This window comes from Phaenicophaeus curvirostris, chromosome 18 (genome assembly GCF_032191515.1).
Source record: "Phaenicophaeus curvirostris isolate KB17595 chromosome 18, BPBGC_Pcur_1.0, whole genome shotgun sequence".
Lineage (NCBI taxonomy): Eukaryota > Metazoa > Chordata > Aves > Cuculiformes > Cuculidae > Phaenicophaeus > Phaenicophaeus curvirostris.
In genome coordinates, this window is record NC_091409.1 from 8,518,945 (window position 1) to 8,538,205 (window position 19,261).

Sequence of the window (19,261 nt, forward strand, 5' to 3'; positions counted from 1 at the left end):
AGATGTTGTCTCAAGCCGACTAGGTTCTCATCTAACGACACTGCAAGGCAGCAAGAAAGAGCAGATCTTCTATGCACCCTCCTTCCATCTCTCCCTCTCTGCTTCCCCAACTCTCACTTTTTCCCCGTCTCTAACTTTTTGCAGAGCTCTGCTTCTGCTCTCCAACACAGAGGTGGGAGGGTCCCCTGTCCCAGGCCACGGGTGCTGTTGTACTGCCCGATGGCTTTGCCCATGCAGGGCTGCTGGTCTGAACCTCCAGGCCTCTTTGGCTTGGGTTGTAATGGTGCAGGGCTCCCTTTTGATGCCCGCAGAGCCAAGTTCCATATCGTGCAGCTCAGCCAGTCCAGCTGAAATGGTTTTGGCAGGAAATTACTAACTGTGTTGAGGGAAAGATGCTGAGTGCATCTGTGGTGGAATCAAGTCGGCGTTTTAAAGCTAATTTGGATTAGAGCAAGGTGTGAAGTTATTCCAAACTACCTATTGCACTTGCTGTTGGATCAGTCTTATTTTCAGATAGGAATGCTTGTTCCAATTTAGCTTAATCCTTTTTTTTTAAGCTAACTAATCTAAACCAGGCCAAGGCACCCTTCTGGAACGTGCCAAAGCGTAGTTAATCAAGAGAAACCTGATGTGCAGAGCTGCCTATGGTCCATTCCTCTGGGTACAGCTGACCTGCTTCAAACAGCAACCGCGTGGGGCTGGGGCTGAGAGGTGCATTGGGTCAGTGAAGAGGAGCAGACCCAGAAAGGGGATTAAGGTTTTGGTTAGGCAATTGCATTTATCGAAGGAATATGTGCTATTTTAGACAGCGAAAGGAGTGGATCCCCCTCCCTTCTCACAGAGGTGGTGGTGCGAGCAGCTCTTTTGCAAACCAGGTGAAAGCTGATCCTGCTGAACAGGGTGAAGCTCTGCGAGCACTGGTGTCAACACAGAGGTGATGGATGTGGGGAGAGCAGGGTTACACTTTAACTACAGCGTGGATTTATGTAGGATTACAGCGTGCCTGTAGCTACTGCCTGGTAAATGCACATAGTGCCTGCTAATTAGGTAACGTCCCTATTAATGAGATGTCTCTGCACCTCACTTCTGGTGGAAGAGTGTCACAATGAAGGGAAAGGGATGTGCCTCCTGCCCTTAAAGAAAAGGCTGAGATAGTGGTGGTTCTGCCATTGAAGTTGCAATGGGGTTATTTAAAATGCTTGAAGGGAGCAGGCTGCAAGCTCTGGGCTGTGCATGGCCGAGCCTTTTTGATTGCAGAAGCATCGCAGCAGGCGTATCAGAGCTGGAAAGCTCTGTAAGGTTCTGAACTGATGGGAGCTCGGGCCCAGGGTGGGTCAATGGGTGCAGGAGTGAGGTGCCTTTTGGTGAACTGTGGCTGCACAGCGAGTTGTCCGCTGTGCAGGACCTGAAGGATAAGTAGGGGTTTGAAAAATGAGTTCATCAGACTGAAACAGACCCTCTAGAATTCAGGCACAGTAACTTCTATCTCCTCACTGGCTCTTTCAAGAAACTTAGTGTGTGAAACTGTAGCATGAATGCCCTCTCTTTATGACTGAGTATTCACTTCTATCAGGCAGGGAAAAAGGGGCTGTGGTGAGGGGGTGATGAGGGTGCTGACACTAGGAAAGAATATGGAGTTTACACGGTGCAGAGCTGGAAGCTGTGGCAGCAGAGCAGTAAGCACGGGTCACTGAAACATGATGCCCGGTGCCCGGGCTGGGTGATGGACTGAGGAGGGTGAGGGGAGAATGCAGATGACGCATTTGGTTTTTAAAAAAGTGGCTGGTGTTGACAGAAACTCTATCTTGATGAAGGGTGGTAGGAAAGCATCTGATTCCAGCCATGTCTTGAGCTCAGTTACAGTTGGTTTTGGCTCTGATTCTTCTGTTTGCCTTCTTTGGGTCCTATCCTGATATCTTCACAATCGTGTAGCTGATGCTTCTCTAATGACACTCTTCCCCTTAACTGTCACGGTTCTGTGCTGGGGAGCTGAAGGCTGCTCAGGGCAGGCATCTCCAGGAGGGATTTTACCTTCAACATTTTCTTATTTATGGAACACACTGGCTGAACTGAACCACGTGTGGTCTGCCTGGACAGATGGTTTAGCTCTGAGGCTTTGTGCATTGAGAATATGCTGCTTTAGAGCTGGTTGGACTAATAAAAGCAAAGTTCAGGTGATTTCCTTAGGGGCGTTTTATAATGCAGCCTTGCAGCTGTGTGAATGTCCTGGTTTAGCCCCAACCTCCAGCCTGGTCTGCAGGTAAACACAGAGCAGTTGTGGGTTCCCACTGCCCTGGGAGAAGGGAAAGAGGAATGAGGGAGAGACTTGTGGGTTGGGAACAGATTTAATGGAAGTATAATAATAAAAAGGACAATAACAAAAATAAGATACATACAACTATATAAAACTGTTTCCTCTGTATGCTGACAGTGCAGTGTGGGCACAGGGAAGGTCCTGGGCTGTGCTCAGCAGCAGATGAGAGTTGGATTCAGGAGCCACGTGTATTGGAATTGGGGGCAAACAGATGGATGAGATCCTCACTGGATATTGGTCATTGAAGAAGAGAGCTCGATCCTTGTGATCCCTCTGTTTTAGCCTGAGTGTATCTGTGTGGGATGGAATACTCAGGTCAGTTTGGGGTCACCTTGTGTGTCCATTTCTCCCTGCAGGAGCAACCCTTTCCTCCCCTTTAACTTAAGGGTGTTGCACCAGCTCCAGGATGGCCCTGGTTTCTGTAGTAATTGGTATAAGCAGTGGCCTTTCTGCATCCCAGTGCTCTGCTGCTTTGGTGATAACTGTAAATACTAAGCATTATCACCTGTAGAGACAGACAATGTCTGATAAATGAAAATGAAATTACTCAGAAGAAGCTTAGCTGATAAGTTAAAAAAATTGTTCTACAGGGAGGCATCAGGAAAGCACGAAGACACCTTTGCAAAAAGGTTTTGTTACAGTTTAAGGGTTCATAACTTTGTCGCTGGCTTTATTCCTGTTCAGTTGAGTTTGATATCACCTGTTGGCACAGGGACTCCTACTGTCAGTGCTGCACTAATGAACTGCAGAGACTGTTCCTGACTCAGTGCTTGGTTTGTTTATAGCCTGGCCAGCCTCGGGGCAGTGTCCTGGAACACAGCAAGGACCCAACACTGCCCTTCCTTCTCTACTTTTTGTACTCTCCAGGGCTCTCTTCCTGCTTTGAAAATCGATTTACTCTCTAGAAGACCATGTTTCTATCATCAGATCCGGTTCGTAGTCATTCTGAGGGAGAAAGACTGGGCTTTGCAAGGCTCTATAGTCATCCTCAGGCTCTCGCTTCATCAATCTGTGCCCTGGGAAAGGCCAGAGCTCTTCGTTGCTGTGCTTGGTGAGAGAGGAGAGGGCAAATCAGCCTGTCTCTAGAAAAGCTGGGTAATAAAATGCAGTTCTAGCACCTAGAGGTACAAAGAAAACCTTCAAAACTTGATTGTTTTGATAGTTTCGAGCCTGTAAATGTTAACAGTATTAAAAATGCCAGTCAGCAGTAGGATAAAAGCAGCATTGTTTGGGAGGCATTCTGTCCAAGGGCTAGGAATTACAGACAGGAAAATGCACCAAAGGCTGTGCTGGCATCTGTCTCTGGAAGCCACGCGGAGGAGGAGCGGGAGAGGAGGGTTCAGCTGACACGCGTGTTGGGGTTTGGTGTAAGGGCTGACTAATGTTTTGTCTAAAGGACTGGAGCGGTGCCAGCAGACGACACCGGGGAGCAGCGTGAAGATGTCTCGTTCAGAAGCTCGATATTCCTTTGATGTCCCGTGCAAATATGTCAACTTCGCAACTCTGGGCAACGACGATGTCTGCAATGCAGATTCCTGGTTTGGTAGGTCGCTTCCAACTCCTTGATTTTCATCCTGTTGGGATGAGGGTTTAGTGCGATGCTTGATTTGGGCCTCCTGCTGGGCCAGTGGGTTAGTCACACTGTTAACCGCATCACTTGTCGTGTGTGTGGATGTTGTGTTTTGCTTTTGTATTTAAACTTTGCCAAGTGTAACTTGATGGGGAACTTTGGTTACGATACTATGTTAAAAAATCCTAAGGTAGTACATATAATGAAAGTCTCTCTTTTCCTCACAGATGAAAAAGCCAATGTGGAGAATGTCTCTCCCACAGAAAATCAAGCAACAGTCTGGCAGAAGAGCCCTGCTCCTTCGAAGTCTAATATTATCCAGTCTTCTGTCACATCACAAGGAATAACAATGAGTAAGCTGGCATGGTATGGGAGGGAGAGAATGAACCTGACCTGCTCTTTATTGGCAAAATGAAAAGGCCTCGGTCTGGCTTTTGTGGAACTGTCTCCTTATAGTGTTGTCTGGGAGGGCCTCATGTAGTTTCACTCCTTTCTGTGTATATGAGCTGACTCTGTCACTGCTCTCAGGTGAAAGCCATGGTGAAGAGACCAGTGAAGCAGAACACATGGAGACTGATGTGGTCCCTCAGAATACTGGACCCCTGACAAACTGTAGAGCTGCTGCTCCTGCAGAAGCCTCCCAAAGGTGAAATACTCGTATCCCATTTGCACAGAGATTGATGGTGTGACTAAGTGGGATGCTTGCTCTCAGGATCTGCAGCCTGAGCTGTTCTGGGGTCATCCTGTGGGTCTGAAGTTCTCCAGCACAGATGGTTGTGTGCTGGGACAGCTGATCTGCTTGCTAAGCTGGAGGGACCATCTTTAGGGGTGGAAATGTAATGTGGTGTCTTGCATACTTGTCAAATGAGACCCAGTAGCACTAGGAGCTTCTGGAATGTGAGGATATCTGAAACTGAAGCAGCTTATAAAGTGTCTTTGTTTATATCTGCCTGAACTGGGTAGAACTCGTTCTTGACACGAATGCAAGGGGCTCTTTATGCTCATTTATCCCAGAGAATGTTAAGTTTATGGATTGCGCAGCTTAAGCAGTTTCTGCTGACTTTGGGTTCTTGTGTTAAGCATTATTTGCACAGGGGGCAGGTTGGAGTTGAGTGGTGTACTGATGTAAAAAGTGTTATGCAGATCATGTGTCTTCTTAGACCTGTGGTTAAAGTAACTTCCATTCTCTGTTTCACTCCAGAGCCAGCAGAAGACAGGCCACAAGGCAGAGAACACAGCAACGCAAACAGCCGATGAGAGTCAAAGTGGACAACAGTGCTAATGTCTTGGATAATAAGGATGAGGTTCCACCACTGAAAAAAATGAGAATGTATGTCATCAAAGTCCTCCTGTTTGGGGCTGGGTAGGGGGTGTACAACTGTGTTTTGGAAAGGATTCCCACTTGGCTGGGTCCTCACACGAGGGTTCGGGTGCTGTGACCAAAATCTGATGGTTTTGTAAACAAGAAGAAAGTGCTGTAAGACCTGAAGGAGCTGCTCTGTTTGGAGATGGAGATGTGAATGAAATAAGCTTGAGTTTCTTAGGCTTCTCATTCCATGCTCGGTGTCTGTCAGCTAGCTTTAAATTTGGCTGAACTTGTCCCTCAGGAGGTCACCAGGCAGTCACAAGCTGTGAAAGAGCAGCAGCTAAAGTATTTCTCCAATTAGCTTAATCACTAAGGTATCGTATGGTGATGAGCTTGAGGTCAGGAACTGGAAGCACAGCCTTTCAAAGGCTGCTGTACCTGTGTGAACTGCAGTACGCTGCCCTCAAGAAAAGCCTCTGTTCCAAAACCTCAGTAATTCCTCTTCCCTTCAACAGCTTCAGGGTGCCAGGGAAAATTCAAGGAGCTCTGCTGCGGCCCGTGGTGGGGTCAGGCCAGCCTGGCACAACTTAGAACCTGCCAGGTGTTGTGTGTGGTGGTGAGGGCTGCAGGGGGTGGTTCATTTAAAGCACAGTTACTTGGAATTGTTTGCCATAACAGCTTGTTACCTTAGTTCTAGCAGCAGAGAGAAGTTAACAGAAGCAAAGGAGCCCCTGCAGAATCCTGACCTCTCCCCAGGGAGAGTGAAGAGTAAGCTGACCGTGCCCTCCACGCCAACGATGTTAAAGTACGTGGCTTTCTTGTGACTCGTCTTTGCTAATCACAGTTGATTTACGGGACAGCCCTGGCGAGAGCGTTTTCCACTTCAACTCAGCATGTGATGGGATTGCATTTAGTAAACAAGGAATCAAGATAATAATATTAGTATGAAATGTACTTCACCAGCTGAGCCTGTGCAAAGGAAAGCGTTGCTTTTAATTTGAGGAAAAAATTGTTCTTGCTAATGGGCAAAGTGTGCATACAGCAAATAAGTGTGCAGGCTAGCAGTTAGCTAAGAGCTCTATTGAGCAAACAAAATCCAAACAGCTCTTTTCTATGGAGTGTGCTTTCATAATGACTGCTCCTGCAGTGGTATTAGAGATAAGAATGTTCCTTTGCTCTGACATCTTGCTTCACCAGTTATTAGCACGAAGGTGTATCTCAGTCTTTACCTTGCTTCTGCAGGAGGACCAATCTCACTGGTGCACTGAAGAGCACAGAGGAACAGGAGCTGGAGAAGATACAGCAGTTGCAGCGGGAAGTGATGGAGCTGCGGAAGAAGAACGAGGAGTCTCTGAAAGCAGCTATTGCTGGAGCAGGTGGGCTCTGGCTGCATTGCAAACTGAAGCTGGGCTAGGCTCAGCTGGAGAGTGCTGTGTAGAGCTGTTCAAGTACCTTTAAAAACCAAACATTTCCAGATCTTGTAATAAATACCAGGACTAGGTGGCTTTTCATGTAGATCAGCCCCTAGACTACCTGGAAATGGTTTTGCTCATCTTTTGAAAGAGTATAGATGATTTCTCTGAAAACTGTTCAGGTTATTAGAAATTCAATATGCTTGCTCCACCCCACAAAGCTTCTGGACCTTACATGTTTTTTGTTCTTTAGGACAAACTGTGAAGAGAACTGTTGGTCAAGTAACAAAGCCAGTTGCCTTCCATTTCTGCACTGACAACAGAATTAAACAACCTGTGGAAAGTCAGCCTGGGAATGAGTATAAAGAACAGGATTTTGCAGCAGTACTGAGGAAGCATCCTCCTTCTCCGGTGAGGAGCAGAGCTGTCAGCTGGCTGGTTCTTGACATTACCTCCTTTCTGTTTTGGCAACACACGTGCTGCTGGCAACCCGCAAAGAGGGTTACATAGGAGAGGCAGTTGCACAAGCATAACTGTTACCTCACTATGCGTATGTGCATTGCCACAAGACTCTTGAGGATCCTTGTGAAAAGGCCCTTTCACGTCAGATCTTCTGGTCATTATGCTTTAATACGTGTGCTTTCAACTTCCACTTCCTACAGTTTACCAATCCAACCAGCTTGTGCACTTTCAGACAGTTAATGCTTAACTTTAGACATAAGCCTTTTCAATAAGGGGAAGGGGCAGACACTGCAAATCAGGGAAAGGAAACATCATCAAAGCATCCTGTGTTACATGGCCATAATGACTGTAGTTCTTTGTCTCCAGGGGCGAATGCCAAAGGGACCCACCATCCCCAAACCTTTCAATCTGTCCCAAGGAAACAAAAGAAAACTTGAAGAAACAGCATCAGAATATGTATCCCTTGCCGAGCAGGTAGAAGCATTCCAAAAACGCACACCCTCTCGTTACCATTTGAGGAGCAGGAAATCTGAGGAAGGTGAGCAGTCCTGGCTCTGTCTGCAGAGTCAGAACAATGCTTTGTTACTGCTCTACTGAGCAAATAGTCCACGTCTGCAGCCATTACCATTAACCACTGGTCTCCTTACTTGAATTTCTAGGACCTGTTCCACAGAAGTTGGTGAAACTTGCACGTACAAACCCTAAATCACCAATGCTTCTAACTAAGCAGCGCCTCAGACCTGCTGCTTGCAAATCTACAGCAGAGTTAGAAGCAGAGGAGATGGAGAAAATCCAACAGTAAGTAAAGGTTTACCATAGTCCTCCAAGAGAGAACCGTACCACACTTGAAATATCTTCCAGTAGCCAAAAGATCACTTTTCAGGAATACCTTTTGTGTGTAAAAGAATGAGTAAGCAAAACACTGAGATTCTTTCAGTTAATGCATAATCCTATGGCTCTGATCATAGGGATGTGAGAAGCAGCCAACCCCTTGGGAAGAAGGTGCTCTTAGAGCTGATTTTAGGTTGAGTTCAGCTGGCAAGTAAAGCAAACCAAGGATCACAGTACAGCATGTGTCTGCACCAAAACTCTCCTGTAGGCAAAGTTTGGATTTCCAAGAAAGCAATCCATAAGGCTTTCCTTAATGTCTTGCTGTTTCAACAGCAAAGCAGGAGTTGCTAACCAGAGCCACACACTGTGTGTCAACTTCTATCCCTGGCTGTTGCTCTTTTCTGTTGCGAGAGAAGCAGTTTGCCAGAAGCTGCATTTGGCCATGTGCAATATATCAGTGACTGTCTCTGTCTTTCCTCTGTAGGTACAAATTCAAAGCACGAGAGCTGAATCCTCAAATCTTTGGGGGTGGGCCACTGCTGCCAAAGAAACCCCCAGTCAAAGAGCTCACACAACCTGTTGGCTTTGAGTTGGAAATAGAAAAAAGGATTCGGGAGCGTGAAAGTAAGAAGCAGCAGGAGGAAGAGCACTTTGAATTCCGCTCCAGGCCATGTCCAACAAAAATCCTGGAGAATGTTGTGGTAAGAAGTTCAGTAAGAGCCAGACTTGGGAAGTGGGACTGAGGTGGCAATTTGCTGCAAGATGCCACTTGCTGTGTGGCATCACATATTTAATAATCTTTGCTAAATGCTGTCTGTCATTAGGAAAAAACGGCAGTGGGTACATATGGTGCTGTCGATAGTTTCTCTGTCACGTTTTCTTGGTGCTTTGGCTTGGGTAACTCTTTCCTGACCCTTCTGAACAGGGTGTTCCTGAGAAGAAAGAGCTTCCTGTTACAGTCCCAAAGTCTCCAGTCTTCACCTTAAAAACCAGATCACGAACACCTGTCAGAGATGAAGAAAAGGTAACTGTTGTGAATGTGCTGCAGTCACATCACGGGGACTGCCTCTGCCAGCCTGCCATACTCTGCCAGCTGTGTGCAATTGTCGGGCGCGGGGGGCACTTTCCCTTCTGTCAGGCACTTCACCATCCTTCTCATGCTGTTCCCTTCCCTTCTAACGACCCAGTTGTTGCTCCTCACATTACAGAAACTCATGCAGAAGGAAGCCACTCCATTTAACCAGGAGGGGGCACTGAGTAGAATTTCTGCGGTTGTTGCTGCTATGAATGAAATGAGGGAAGGGACCTGCTTGGATTTCTAAAGGACACTTGCTGCCCTTCCCTGCTCTGTTTTTGAGGTGGGCAGGTATTGCCTGTAACCTTTCTTCTCCCTGCAGTTGCTCTAGATCCCTGGAGGTGGGGAGCAGGATGCAGAGTGCATCCCATCCTTCCTCCTTTCTCTCTTGTGAAGAGAATTGTTAAAGAATTAGTCTAATTGGATGAATACTGAACCGATGGTGGTATAAAAAGCGGAAGAACTTGCCTGCAGTCCAGGATGCCTATAAATTGGTGGCACTTGGATTCCTCCTTTTTGCAGCATCCAAAGTGCTTGCTTGATGCTGTCGTGACCCTTATGAAAAGAACTCCAGCATTCATGGCTTTGTTTGGCAGGAGCTGTCATCTTTCAACAAAATCAAAACTCTGCTGCATGAGATCCTAACACTAATGTCCCTTTAGGAAAACGAGGTGGTCCCTGTTATCAAAGCCAACCCTGTGCCACATTATGGAGTGCCTTTCAAACCGAAAAGGCCAGACCAGAGACAGGTGGAAGTTTGCCCATTCTCGTTTGATGCCCGTGACAGAGAGCGGCAGATTCAAAAAGAGAGAAAAATAGAAGAATTGCGGAAGGAAGAGGTAAGAGCTAAAAGCTGCCTTGGATTCCACTCCTGAAGTAAAATGGGTGTGGGAGAACTTGCCTCTGCCTGTTGGCTGTTAAACTCCCAAAGCTTCTTCATGCTTTTGAGGAAAGGGCAAGAAATATTTCCATTTGTTTCTTTCAGGTGCCCAAGTTCAAGGCTTTACCTCTACCTTACTTTGATGAAGTTAAGCTGCCAGAAAAGAAGGTAAAAAACCCAACTCAGCCTGAACCATTCCATCTGCAGATTGATGAGCGAGGAGCTGCCAAGCAACAGAGCTGGAAACAGCAGGTGGGATGAAAAAAAACGGGTGTGACCAGACTTAAAGCAGCAAATAGACTTGCTTGAGTTTTATCAGGATCTGACTTAGAGTGATGAATTATCCTTTGTGAGCTGTGGATTGAGGGTTGGTGGGTTGATTCTTTTCCTCTGTTTATGATAATGATGGGATCTACCACAACCACATGAAGAGCTGTGGGGTATTTTCTAAGCAGCAGCTATGGCTGCTGGATCTCTTTGACCATCTCTGTGCCTGGGGGTTTATTTGGCATGTAAATAATATACTTTTTCTCATGTGAAGGCTGCAGTGGACACCTGAAACTTTCTTCAGGCTCTTTTTGGCAGCAGTAACAGGCAGACAGCACAGGACAACTTTTTGGCTTTAATATAGTTTTCTGTGAAAATTATTTGCTCCAAGTGGACCTGGCTTTTCCAGTGATGGGATTGCTGAAATCTGGGTGAGAGGAGATGGTCTATTTGTTCTGCCTGGCACTCAATGGGCTCTCTTCCCTTGCAGCTTAAAGAAGACTTAAGAAGGCAGAAGGAGGCAGCATGCTTTAAAGCCCGACCCAACACAGTGGTGTACCAGGAGCCCTATGTGCCTAAAAAGGAAAGCAAGCTGTTATCAGGTGGGGTTACAAGTTCTTGCTACGCAGGCTTGGCTGATAACTGATGCAATTAAATGATGTTTAGACAGGCTGTTGCCTCTTCTTTATCAGCACAGCCAATAGTGCCTTGCGCTTAATCAACTAATTACCTAACAGCTCATGTCCCCAGGGAGTGGGGAGTTTCCTTCCTGCTGCCCGCCCCTCTGTGTCCTGCACTCTCGCAGCTGCACGGAACAGCCATGCTGCAAAAAGCAGAAGACTGATATGGGCCTGCTTGGGCTGGGGGCGAATAAAGTTCGAGGAGCTCCCTGCGGAGGCAGCTGGTGGCCTTTCTCAGTGGCTGCCAGGCTCTGCCTCTCCTCTCCAATAAGGCTCAGGGCAGACTGAGTTTGTAAGATTTAGAACCAGCCAAGAACTTGTCTGAACTAACAATTGTGTGCTTGCTCCCTGCTATGACAACACCTGTGATGGGGTAACACCTGCACTAACACTGGTTGCGTTTGGGCCTAATGTTTTCTTTGCCTGAAGCCTGGAGGTATCTACTAACTACCCTTGCAAGATGAAGCTCTCCAGAGGGAGGCTTCCATTTTACACTAGTGCTGCTCTGCTTTACCTGACTGTGCACCAATTATATCCTCTATTTCTAAACTTAGAGAGCCTTTCTGGTTCTGTAGTTCCTGAAAGCTTTGAGCTGGCAACAGAAAAAAGAGCTAAAGAGCGGCAAGAGTTTGAGAAACGACTGGCAAATATAGAAGCCTTGAGGGAGAGGCAGCGAGAGCAGATGAGACAGCAACAAGAAGAACAGGAGAAGGAAGAAGTTGCAAAGCTGAGACAAGAAATGGTGAGTGAGCTGTTTCTGAACAGGGGCTGTAGAGGGACCCAAAGGGATGTCTGAATACATTAAATGAGCCAGTGTCAATGTTGAGCTGCGTTAGGACTGTCTTGTCGAGATTTCCTGTTGCGAACTGGCTCCTCATTACCTTTTACAACTGGTCTGAATAAAAGGCAGTTCTGCCAGGACAACTGCTCTTTGGATGAAGTTGCTGGAGCAGAATGGTTGTTGTAAACCCCACAGTTCCAACAGGTTCCTTGCGTGTTCCTAGAGACTCACTCCAGTGCCTGAGGCAGTGTGTACTCTTAGACAGCTGCCTGCCTTCATCCCACCAGGGGCTCTCTGCAAGGTTCAGCTTCATAACTGCAGCAGTTTGCTTCATTTCGTCTTCTATTTTCTTCTTCACAGGTTCACAAGGCAAACCCAATACGCAAATACCGCAGCGTAGAAGTGAAGGCCAGTGATCAGCCACTGACTACACCCAAGTCTCCAAACTTCTCAGACAGATTCCAGCGCTGACAGGCACCCACATGTTAGCAGGGGAAGATGCCATCCCTCTCTGCTCTTTTGACAGGCAGGGAGGGAACAGTTTTTACGTGACTGCTCAGCCTCAGTTTCCTACACTTTGTTCCTTTACTTTTACAGTGAGTAGTTTAACTCTGCCTGAGGCAGGGGCTGAGCCATGGCACGCAAGGTGTGGCCTCACTTCAGTTTTAGGCATCGCAATCTTTAAAGACCAAACAAAGTTTTGATGTTGTATACAAATATTGTGTTCCCAAACTAAATAAAGCTTCCTAATTTTATTGCTGTCTCTTGCTAGTGGGCTGAACCCCTTTGCTGCAGAAAAGTTTTTGGTAAAGGGTATCTGTAAGATGTGCAAGGATGCGTGCATCTGGAGGAGCTGCATTTAAGTATTGGCTCTCCAAGTGTCTGTTTCTTAGGCTTTTAGTATGTATTAAGCTTGAACTGTATTGTGATGTGGCTTCTGCAAGCCAGTGTATTGCAGGTTTCCTTTCTTGTTGATGTTTAGATGAGTGCTAATGTGAACCTTGCCCCGGCTTCAAAATAGTTCCCTGTGTATGTTTGAGCATTAAACTTACTGCTGTTTTACAGCTGAAGTCATTCTATTTGGGGAACCACTGAACTGGCAAAGGACTTGCTGTAAGCTGCCCCCTGGCTCCTGCCAGCGCAGGTCTCCTGGCTGAAGACACATCATCCATCTCCTGGCCAGTCCAGTGCGGCTGGCAGAGCTAAACATAGACCGGGTGCTTGGATGTGCTGGAGGACAAAGCATGCAGCACTGACAAGAGGTGATTAAATTTAGATTAAAACTTGCTAAGAATGATTTCTTACCTGAGCATTGTGGTGTGATTTTTCTCAGGGAAGAGAAGGCTCTAAGGAGACCTTAGAGCAGCTTCCAGTTCTGAAAGGGGCTCCAGGAAAGCTGGGGAGGGGCTCTTGATCAGGGAGGGAAGGGAGAGGATGAGAGGGAAGTTTTTCAGCTGAAGAGGGGATATTGAGATGAAATCTGAGGAAGAAATGTTTTGCTGTGAGGGTGGGAAGGCCCTGGCCCAGGTTGCCCAGAGCAGTGGTGGCTGCCCCATCCCTGGAGGTGTCCAAGGCCAGGTTGGATGGGGCTTGGAGCAACTGGATCCAGTGGGAGATGTCCCTGCCCATGGAACTGGATGGGCTTTGAGGTCCCTTCCAGCCTAAACCATTCTATGATTTCTTACTTTGTACAACTGTGTCTAGGCCTTCCCTTGGGCTTAACAATAAAGAAAACTCAAAGGCCTTGTGACGGCAAGGAGGGTGTTGGGGATGCAGCTACTGTAAAATGATGCCACTGATGTCTGTGTTGCTGTTACTGGTTCTAACTGGGTGATCCTTTACTACTGCTTGAGCCAAAAGGGACTTACAGGAGGAGGCTGGCATGGCCAGTGACTGGAAGCCTTTGGCAAAAGGATTTGAGAACAAGGCTAGGAAATGTATAAAGCTCTTGGGCTGGCTTGGCTTCTCCTGGCTGCAATGATGCTGACACTTTGTTGCTCCTGTGTTTCTGGGTCTCATCTGTCTTGCTTACTGGAACCAGTGTGAGCTGCGCTGCATGTGCTGTTTGGAACAGAGAAAAACATGGGAAACTTCACATTAATATGTGAAAGGAATTGGAGAGCAAGGAGGTGTGGGGAAGTGTGTTGGTACTGAAGGATGTGTGGCTGTGACAGTGGGGCCTTTTCAAACTGCTGAGCCAAGTGGAAAAGCTCCTTTCTGCCTCAGCTCCAGCTTTTCCTTCCTTTCTCTTGAGGACCTTGGTGAGCTTGGCTGATTTTGCCGACAGCCCTGTGTTGCTGGGCTGAGGGTGACAGAGCGCCTGGCTGAAAAAGCTGCCACGTGGCTCTGCTGGTGAAGAATGGCTAGAACTAGAGGGGACTTGTAGGCATTCTTGAACCCAAGGACCTGCAGGAACCTGAGCAACAGCTATGCAGGTTTCCCCTCAGTTTGCCTTAACTTTATTTCTGTCACAGTGAAGGTGTTGCGTGTGTTGAGCTGGATATGGACATTGCAGGACCTCGAGTATGTGGCCAGGAAGGCTCCTGCTGAGGTCTGGAGCAGCGCGATGCCGAGGGGGAAAGTCTGAGTGACACCAAGCTGGGCAGGAATGTGAAGGCAAGCAAGATAAGGCTGATGAGCAGATATTGATCCCTGAAGCAGGGAGCAACTGGATTTCCGCGGTGGCCCTACATGGCCTCTGCTTCAGCCCTGAGGACGGGTTTGTACGTTTGGCAGCTTGTCAGCTTTTCCCAGTGCTATCATTGGGTCTAATAAAAGCTGTTACCTCTTCCCGCAAGTGCGACTTCTATTGCTCATACACTGCCCACTCAGTGAAAGAGAGCCCCGACTGCCCTGCCCTCGAGGGTGCAGGGTGCTTGGCAGAGCTCTGAGTTGCCCGGTGGATTCTTGCAGGCTGGGGGTGCAGGCGATGCAAGCTGCCCCTCACTGGGGAGGGAAGTGGTGACACAGGAATAGCTGCTCTAGGGTAGGAAATGTGACAGTGACCGGTGTCCTGGAGGAGCTGAGTGGCAATGAACAGGGGGTTCAGATGAGGTTTCAGCAGTGAAACAGGGGGCAAGTGCCTTTTCCCATCTCAGCAGAACAGAAGTGGGAGAAAGAAGTCGCGGGACCAGGAGAGGAGAGTGAGATTTAACTGAGTGCTGCCTCGCTATGCACCTTTAGAGTCAGGGTAGGCTGACACAGTGATGCAAAATCTGCATTCTTGCTGTGTGGGTTTTACAAAAACCTTCTTGTCTCAAAAAAAAAAAAACAAACCCTTCAAAACTCATCACCTTTATCAGCCTGGGCAGCGAGTAGGGGTGAATGAGGAGAGCTGGAGCTGGGCACAGCGTCCTCCTCCAATGCATTCCCAGTGAAGGTGTTAGCAAAGCAACGTGCTAGACTCGGACTAGAGCTGCAGCTAAAAGGCAGCCAATGATTTTCTGGTCTCTTATGTTGAATGGTGGCTGAGAAATGCAAGACCTGATGAGCTGGTGAACGAGATTCTTATGGAAAGGCTTGATGATGCCCTCGGAGCCACAGCTTTAGTTCTCCCTGACCTCGCTGGCTGCCAGCCTGGCATGAAGCTGGCAAGGACATCCCGTCTGCGGGCAGGTCCTGGCAATTCGGATTCACGCTCGGTGCTCCTGGTGGTGCTGCTGGCAGCTGTGTTGCTGCCCTCGAGCTGCTGCGTAGCTCTGCAAGCCCTTTTGACGGTGCTGGGCTTTTCCCCTGCTTTTTTCCCCCATCACTTTGATGGGACCCATCACACCATGAGCCCAGCTCGTCTGGGGGAGTCCTGAGTGCTGATGGAAGCAGTTGAGCTGCTGATTGCGTGCCGGGGTTGGTCCCCACCGAGACGGGCAGGCTGGCTGGTTTGTGTTACAGGGGCATGGCTGGGATTCAGGTGGGGTCGTTGTTCTCGCCTGCCCTACCGCTTGATTTAGACGGGGTGTAGGGTTTCCTGGAGAACAGGCAGGGCTGGGCAGTGCAGAGCCTCCCTTCCCCGTGGAAAGCATAAAGGTTAAAGTGTGCTGCTGAAGTTGTGACAACCGCGTAGCTAGGGAACGGGCATGCTTGATGCTTTGCCAGATATCCCCAGGACAGGCTGTTTTCCAGCTGCAACCAATGTAGGCTCTGGCTTAAGTTCTTGAATGGGGAGGGGAAAAGAAAACCCCAGCTTGGGAAACCTTGGTGTGGTGGTTGCTTTGCTTCTGTGCTCTGCAGAGACCTGGAGCACCCACCGTGCTTGGTTCTGGACCAAGGTTTCTGAAATCCTGGTGTGTAGCAGCTATTGCCCTTCTTGCAACACTATGAATGCTTTCTTGCAAGGGGACCATTCTCAGCTCAATTCCCTTTGCCTGTAGATGGATTTTGCCTTGTAGTGGTGCCAAACCATGGGTGACTCACCCTTCGCAGATACCTCCTCTGAGAACCCATTTCCATGGCTCCCTAGCAGTGCAGCACCAGCTCCCAGAGCTTCACTCCCTCACCTTGTCCCAAGGATTCACGCCCGGACACCAACCCTGACTCACGTGAGCGTGTGAGATTGCAAGCGCCCCGGGAAGGCTGGCTGGCTTCCAGGCAGGCGCTCCTGCTCCCCTTGGAAAATTTTATCCCAGCTTCCACTGCAGCAACCGGTCCAAAAGGTCTGCAGGCACGGCCGTGGCACGTGGGCTCCTGCTCCGCTCCCTGCTAAGTGGATGGGCTCCATCCACCTGGGCCTTGCCAAGAGGGTGCAGAGCCGAAGGCTAGTGGTGGCCGGGCGTGCCTCAAGTGACATTGGTGGCCTCCAGATGCCTGGCAGCCCTCAGCCGGATGAGGGGAGAGGCAATTCCAAACTGTACCTTGGCGATGACAGTTGGTAGGCAGAGTCCCTGCTGCCCGAGGCGTGATGTCTCGCCAGTTATTCCTACCAACGTGCCGGGGGGACCTCCTGCTCGCCACAGGAGCAGTGGCTGTGTTGGCCACGGTCCCAGAGAGCTGCGGATGCTGGTGAAGCACTAACTTTTGTGCTGTGCCCGCTGGAGCCTGTGCCCGCTCATGTGTGATCTGGGGGTCTCATCACATTCTAGGTCCTGATCTCAGGGAAAAGGAGGCTCATCAGCTCCAGCATGGAGCCAGGGGCACTGAAGCCACGTGTCTAAGAGCAAGGGCCAGAGCAGGAGAGCCTGATGCTGGCTCAGGAGCCCCAGGGTGCACCCTGCCACGCGAGCGGCGCTCAGTGCTGGGGTGGCGGTGGTGGGTGCCTGAGCTGTATCTGCCCATGTCCCGCTGCTGAGGGGCTGCTGGCTTTGCTGTCAGGACTAACTGGGCTGCAGAGGAGGCAAGTTTTATTTTTTTCTGACCTTAAATATTGCCTGTGAGCAGCTGCCAGGGGCTGCAGTAGTGAAGGAAGCACAAAGGGTCTCTGGGCCAGGGCAACACCAGTTCCCTCCTGCTCCCCAGCCACCACCTGAGGCAAAAGCAGCATCTCTCCTGTTGATGAGGTGGGTACGGGCCTTGGGCTGCTGCCTGTGGTAGAGGAAAGGCTCTGGGGGTGCTTTTTTTTCTCCCCTTGCCCTGCTCCCTGGTGGTCTCTGCGGCATGAGGACTGCGGTCCTGCTTTCTGTCTACTCTTGCCCGATCCCCTGGGCATTTGTGCTGCCGAGGTGGAGTTAGGCACAGGCAGGACAGCAGCACCTCTAGGACAGGAGAACGGCACTGTCCCCATCCCTGTTTGTCTCCTCTCGCTCTCGATGCTGCGTGTGAACCACAGCTCTTCTGTCAAAGCCTCAATCCAGCCCAGGATGCACAAAAGCTGGTGGCTCCCTGGGAGCTGGGATTTGGAAACGTGGAGCAGCATCATCCCTTCTCCTCTTCCTACTGCCCTGTGCTCTGCTTGGACACCAATAACCCTCCCTGGATGTGGGTAAGGTGAATGCTGCGCTGTGGCTGCTGCGTGTGGTGGTGGCTCAGCCTTCTCTTTTTCTCTTCCTGTGAGCTTCTCTTGCTGCTTTGTCTCTTGTCACTGAGCTGCAGCCTCCCCTGTCCCCCCAGAGCAGCACCAGCTGCGGGGGAAGGCCTGAGACCTTCCTCCTCCTCCGCCCTGTGCTGACGTTTCTTCTGCCCTGACGTGATAAATGGATGTGCTGGGTTTTTAATAGTTGGTATTATTGGCGTGCCTTCGCCTGGCAGCCCTGGGTCTGGTTACTGGGGGTTCCTACTGCAATTCCCCCTCCAGCAGCAACCCGAGCAGCCCCTGCCTGCGCCCTTGGGGACTGAGGCTTTCCTCACCTAAAATTTCAATGTCTTAAAGTAAACGGGGCTCTGCTGGTTGAGTGAACCAGGTGGAAAGCTGGTGCAGCCTGGGGAATCCATTGGCCACAGGATCCTGCCCTGGCCCAGTGCAGCCCCCAGGGTTTGCAGTGCCTGGGTCCAGCACCTTCAGCAGGGGCTGGTGGTGCCCATGCACAGCCTGACTCCTCCAGCAGAAGCCCCCAGCTCCTTTGTTTCTCTCCCTGATCCCCAAAACACTTCATTTTGCAGGGAATTGGAGGATTTTGAACTGCTTCCTGGGGAGGCTGCAGCCCTTGGCGAGTGCCTGGTACTCAGCTGCTCTTGCTTTTCTTTTGGGGACTGCCCAGAGCCAGCGGTGACCTCAGGTCCCATATTGTGCTTGTAGAGCAATAGGTTCTTTGGAGCTGCTCTCCCGAAGGTGCTGGTGGGCAGAGCTGGCCTAGGCTCGGTGGCACATGGGGCCAGCAGCATCCCCATCAGTGGCCAGTGGCCACCTCATGCCACCTGTGGCCACCTTGGGACCGCTTGGCCACTTAGACTGCGTCCAGCTTGCCCAGGTCTCCCCCACGGGGTGTTTTTGGGCCACAGTGGTGACTGGTGCCAGGGCAGGAGATAGCTCCGTGTCTGTGCGTCCCCAGCCCGCGGGGGACAGGGAAGAGTGGCGTGTCCTTTGAACGGGCTCCAGCAGTGACAGGTGCTAGGAAAGGCGAAGCGAGCCGGCTCCCGCTGCTGTAAGGGATCCTCCTCTGCCTGCACTAATCCGGCTCCGTTACACCCGGGATAGAAGAGGCTGCTCCCTGCGGGCGCTGCCACAGTGCGGATGCTGCCCTCCTGACCACCCTCTGCACCGGCACCCAGGTAAAGCGGCTGGGGGGGGTGGGGTCCCAGAGGCCCCCGCTCGGGGCACGGTGATGGGGGGCACTGGGGAGAGTGGAGCCGCCAGCCCCAGGAGGAAAACCTCAATCCCCGTAGGCTCCCGCGGGATGTAGGATCATTCAGCCGCAGATTGTTCTTGCTCCAGTAAGACCAGCAAGTGATCCCTCCGTTACTGGGATGGTCACTGGTGGGTTTATTCCAGAGCTGGGCCGTCCTAGCCTCCGGATGGTTGTGCCAGCTATGCAGGGGGGTTGTTTTGGGGCAGGAGAGGGCAAGGGACCCCGAGGCAAAGCGGAGATTTGGGGATCGGGTGCTGGTATAGAGAGGACAGGGTGGCAGCTTGTGCAGGTCTATGAGCACCACCAGGTCCCCTTGGCGGGGACCCCTCAGCAGGAGCTGTGGTCACCAGTGGGCAGTGCCGGCGGCTGCTGGGGCTGGGGGTCCCTGTGCCTCCGAGCAGACAGGACTCTGCAGCGTGGCTGAACCCACCGGTGTGGTTTGGGGTGGGCAGTGGTGGGGCTGTACCAG

General features: G+C 50.2%; 2 protein-coding genes across 3 annotated transcripts in view; one reads left to right on the top strand and one right to left on the bottom strand.

The window, feature by feature from the left end:
- Positions 1–17,655, bottom strand: part of SOX12 (SRY-box transcription factor 12) — an 80,951-nt gene extending 63,296 nt beyond the window's left edge. The window contains exon 1 of the mRNA XM_069871576.1: positions 17,650–17,655. The gene's annotated coding sequence lies outside the window, so the exon portion shown is untranslated. The remainder of the gene's footprint in view (positions 1–17,649) is intronic.
- On the top strand, positions 3,711–12,640 carry TPX2 (TPX2 microtubule nucleation factor). Of its 2 annotated transcripts, none has more exons than XM_069871518.1 (16): positions 3,711–3,857; positions 4,112–4,237; positions 4,413–4,530; positions 5,086–5,214; positions 5,882–5,995; positions 6,433–6,566; positions 6,856–7,013; positions 7,431–7,602; positions 7,724–7,862; positions 8,380–8,596; positions 8,821–8,919; positions 9,633–9,809; positions 9,956–10,102; positions 10,608–10,719; positions 11,352–11,539; positions 11,939–12,640. In XM_069871518.1, exons 1-16 carry the CDS (start codon positions 3,755–3,757, stop codon positions 12,047–12,049), a joined length of 2,244 nt encoding a protein of 747 aa, XP_069727619.1. In that variant the 5' UTR covers positions 3,711–3,754; the 3' UTR covers positions 12,050–12,640. The 2 variants fall into 2 exon arrangements, with proteins under 2 accessions (XP_069727619.1, XP_069727620.1); XM_069871519.1 differs by having other exon boundaries at positions 11,373–11,539.
- Positions 17,656–19,261: the final 1,606 nt, after the last annotated feature.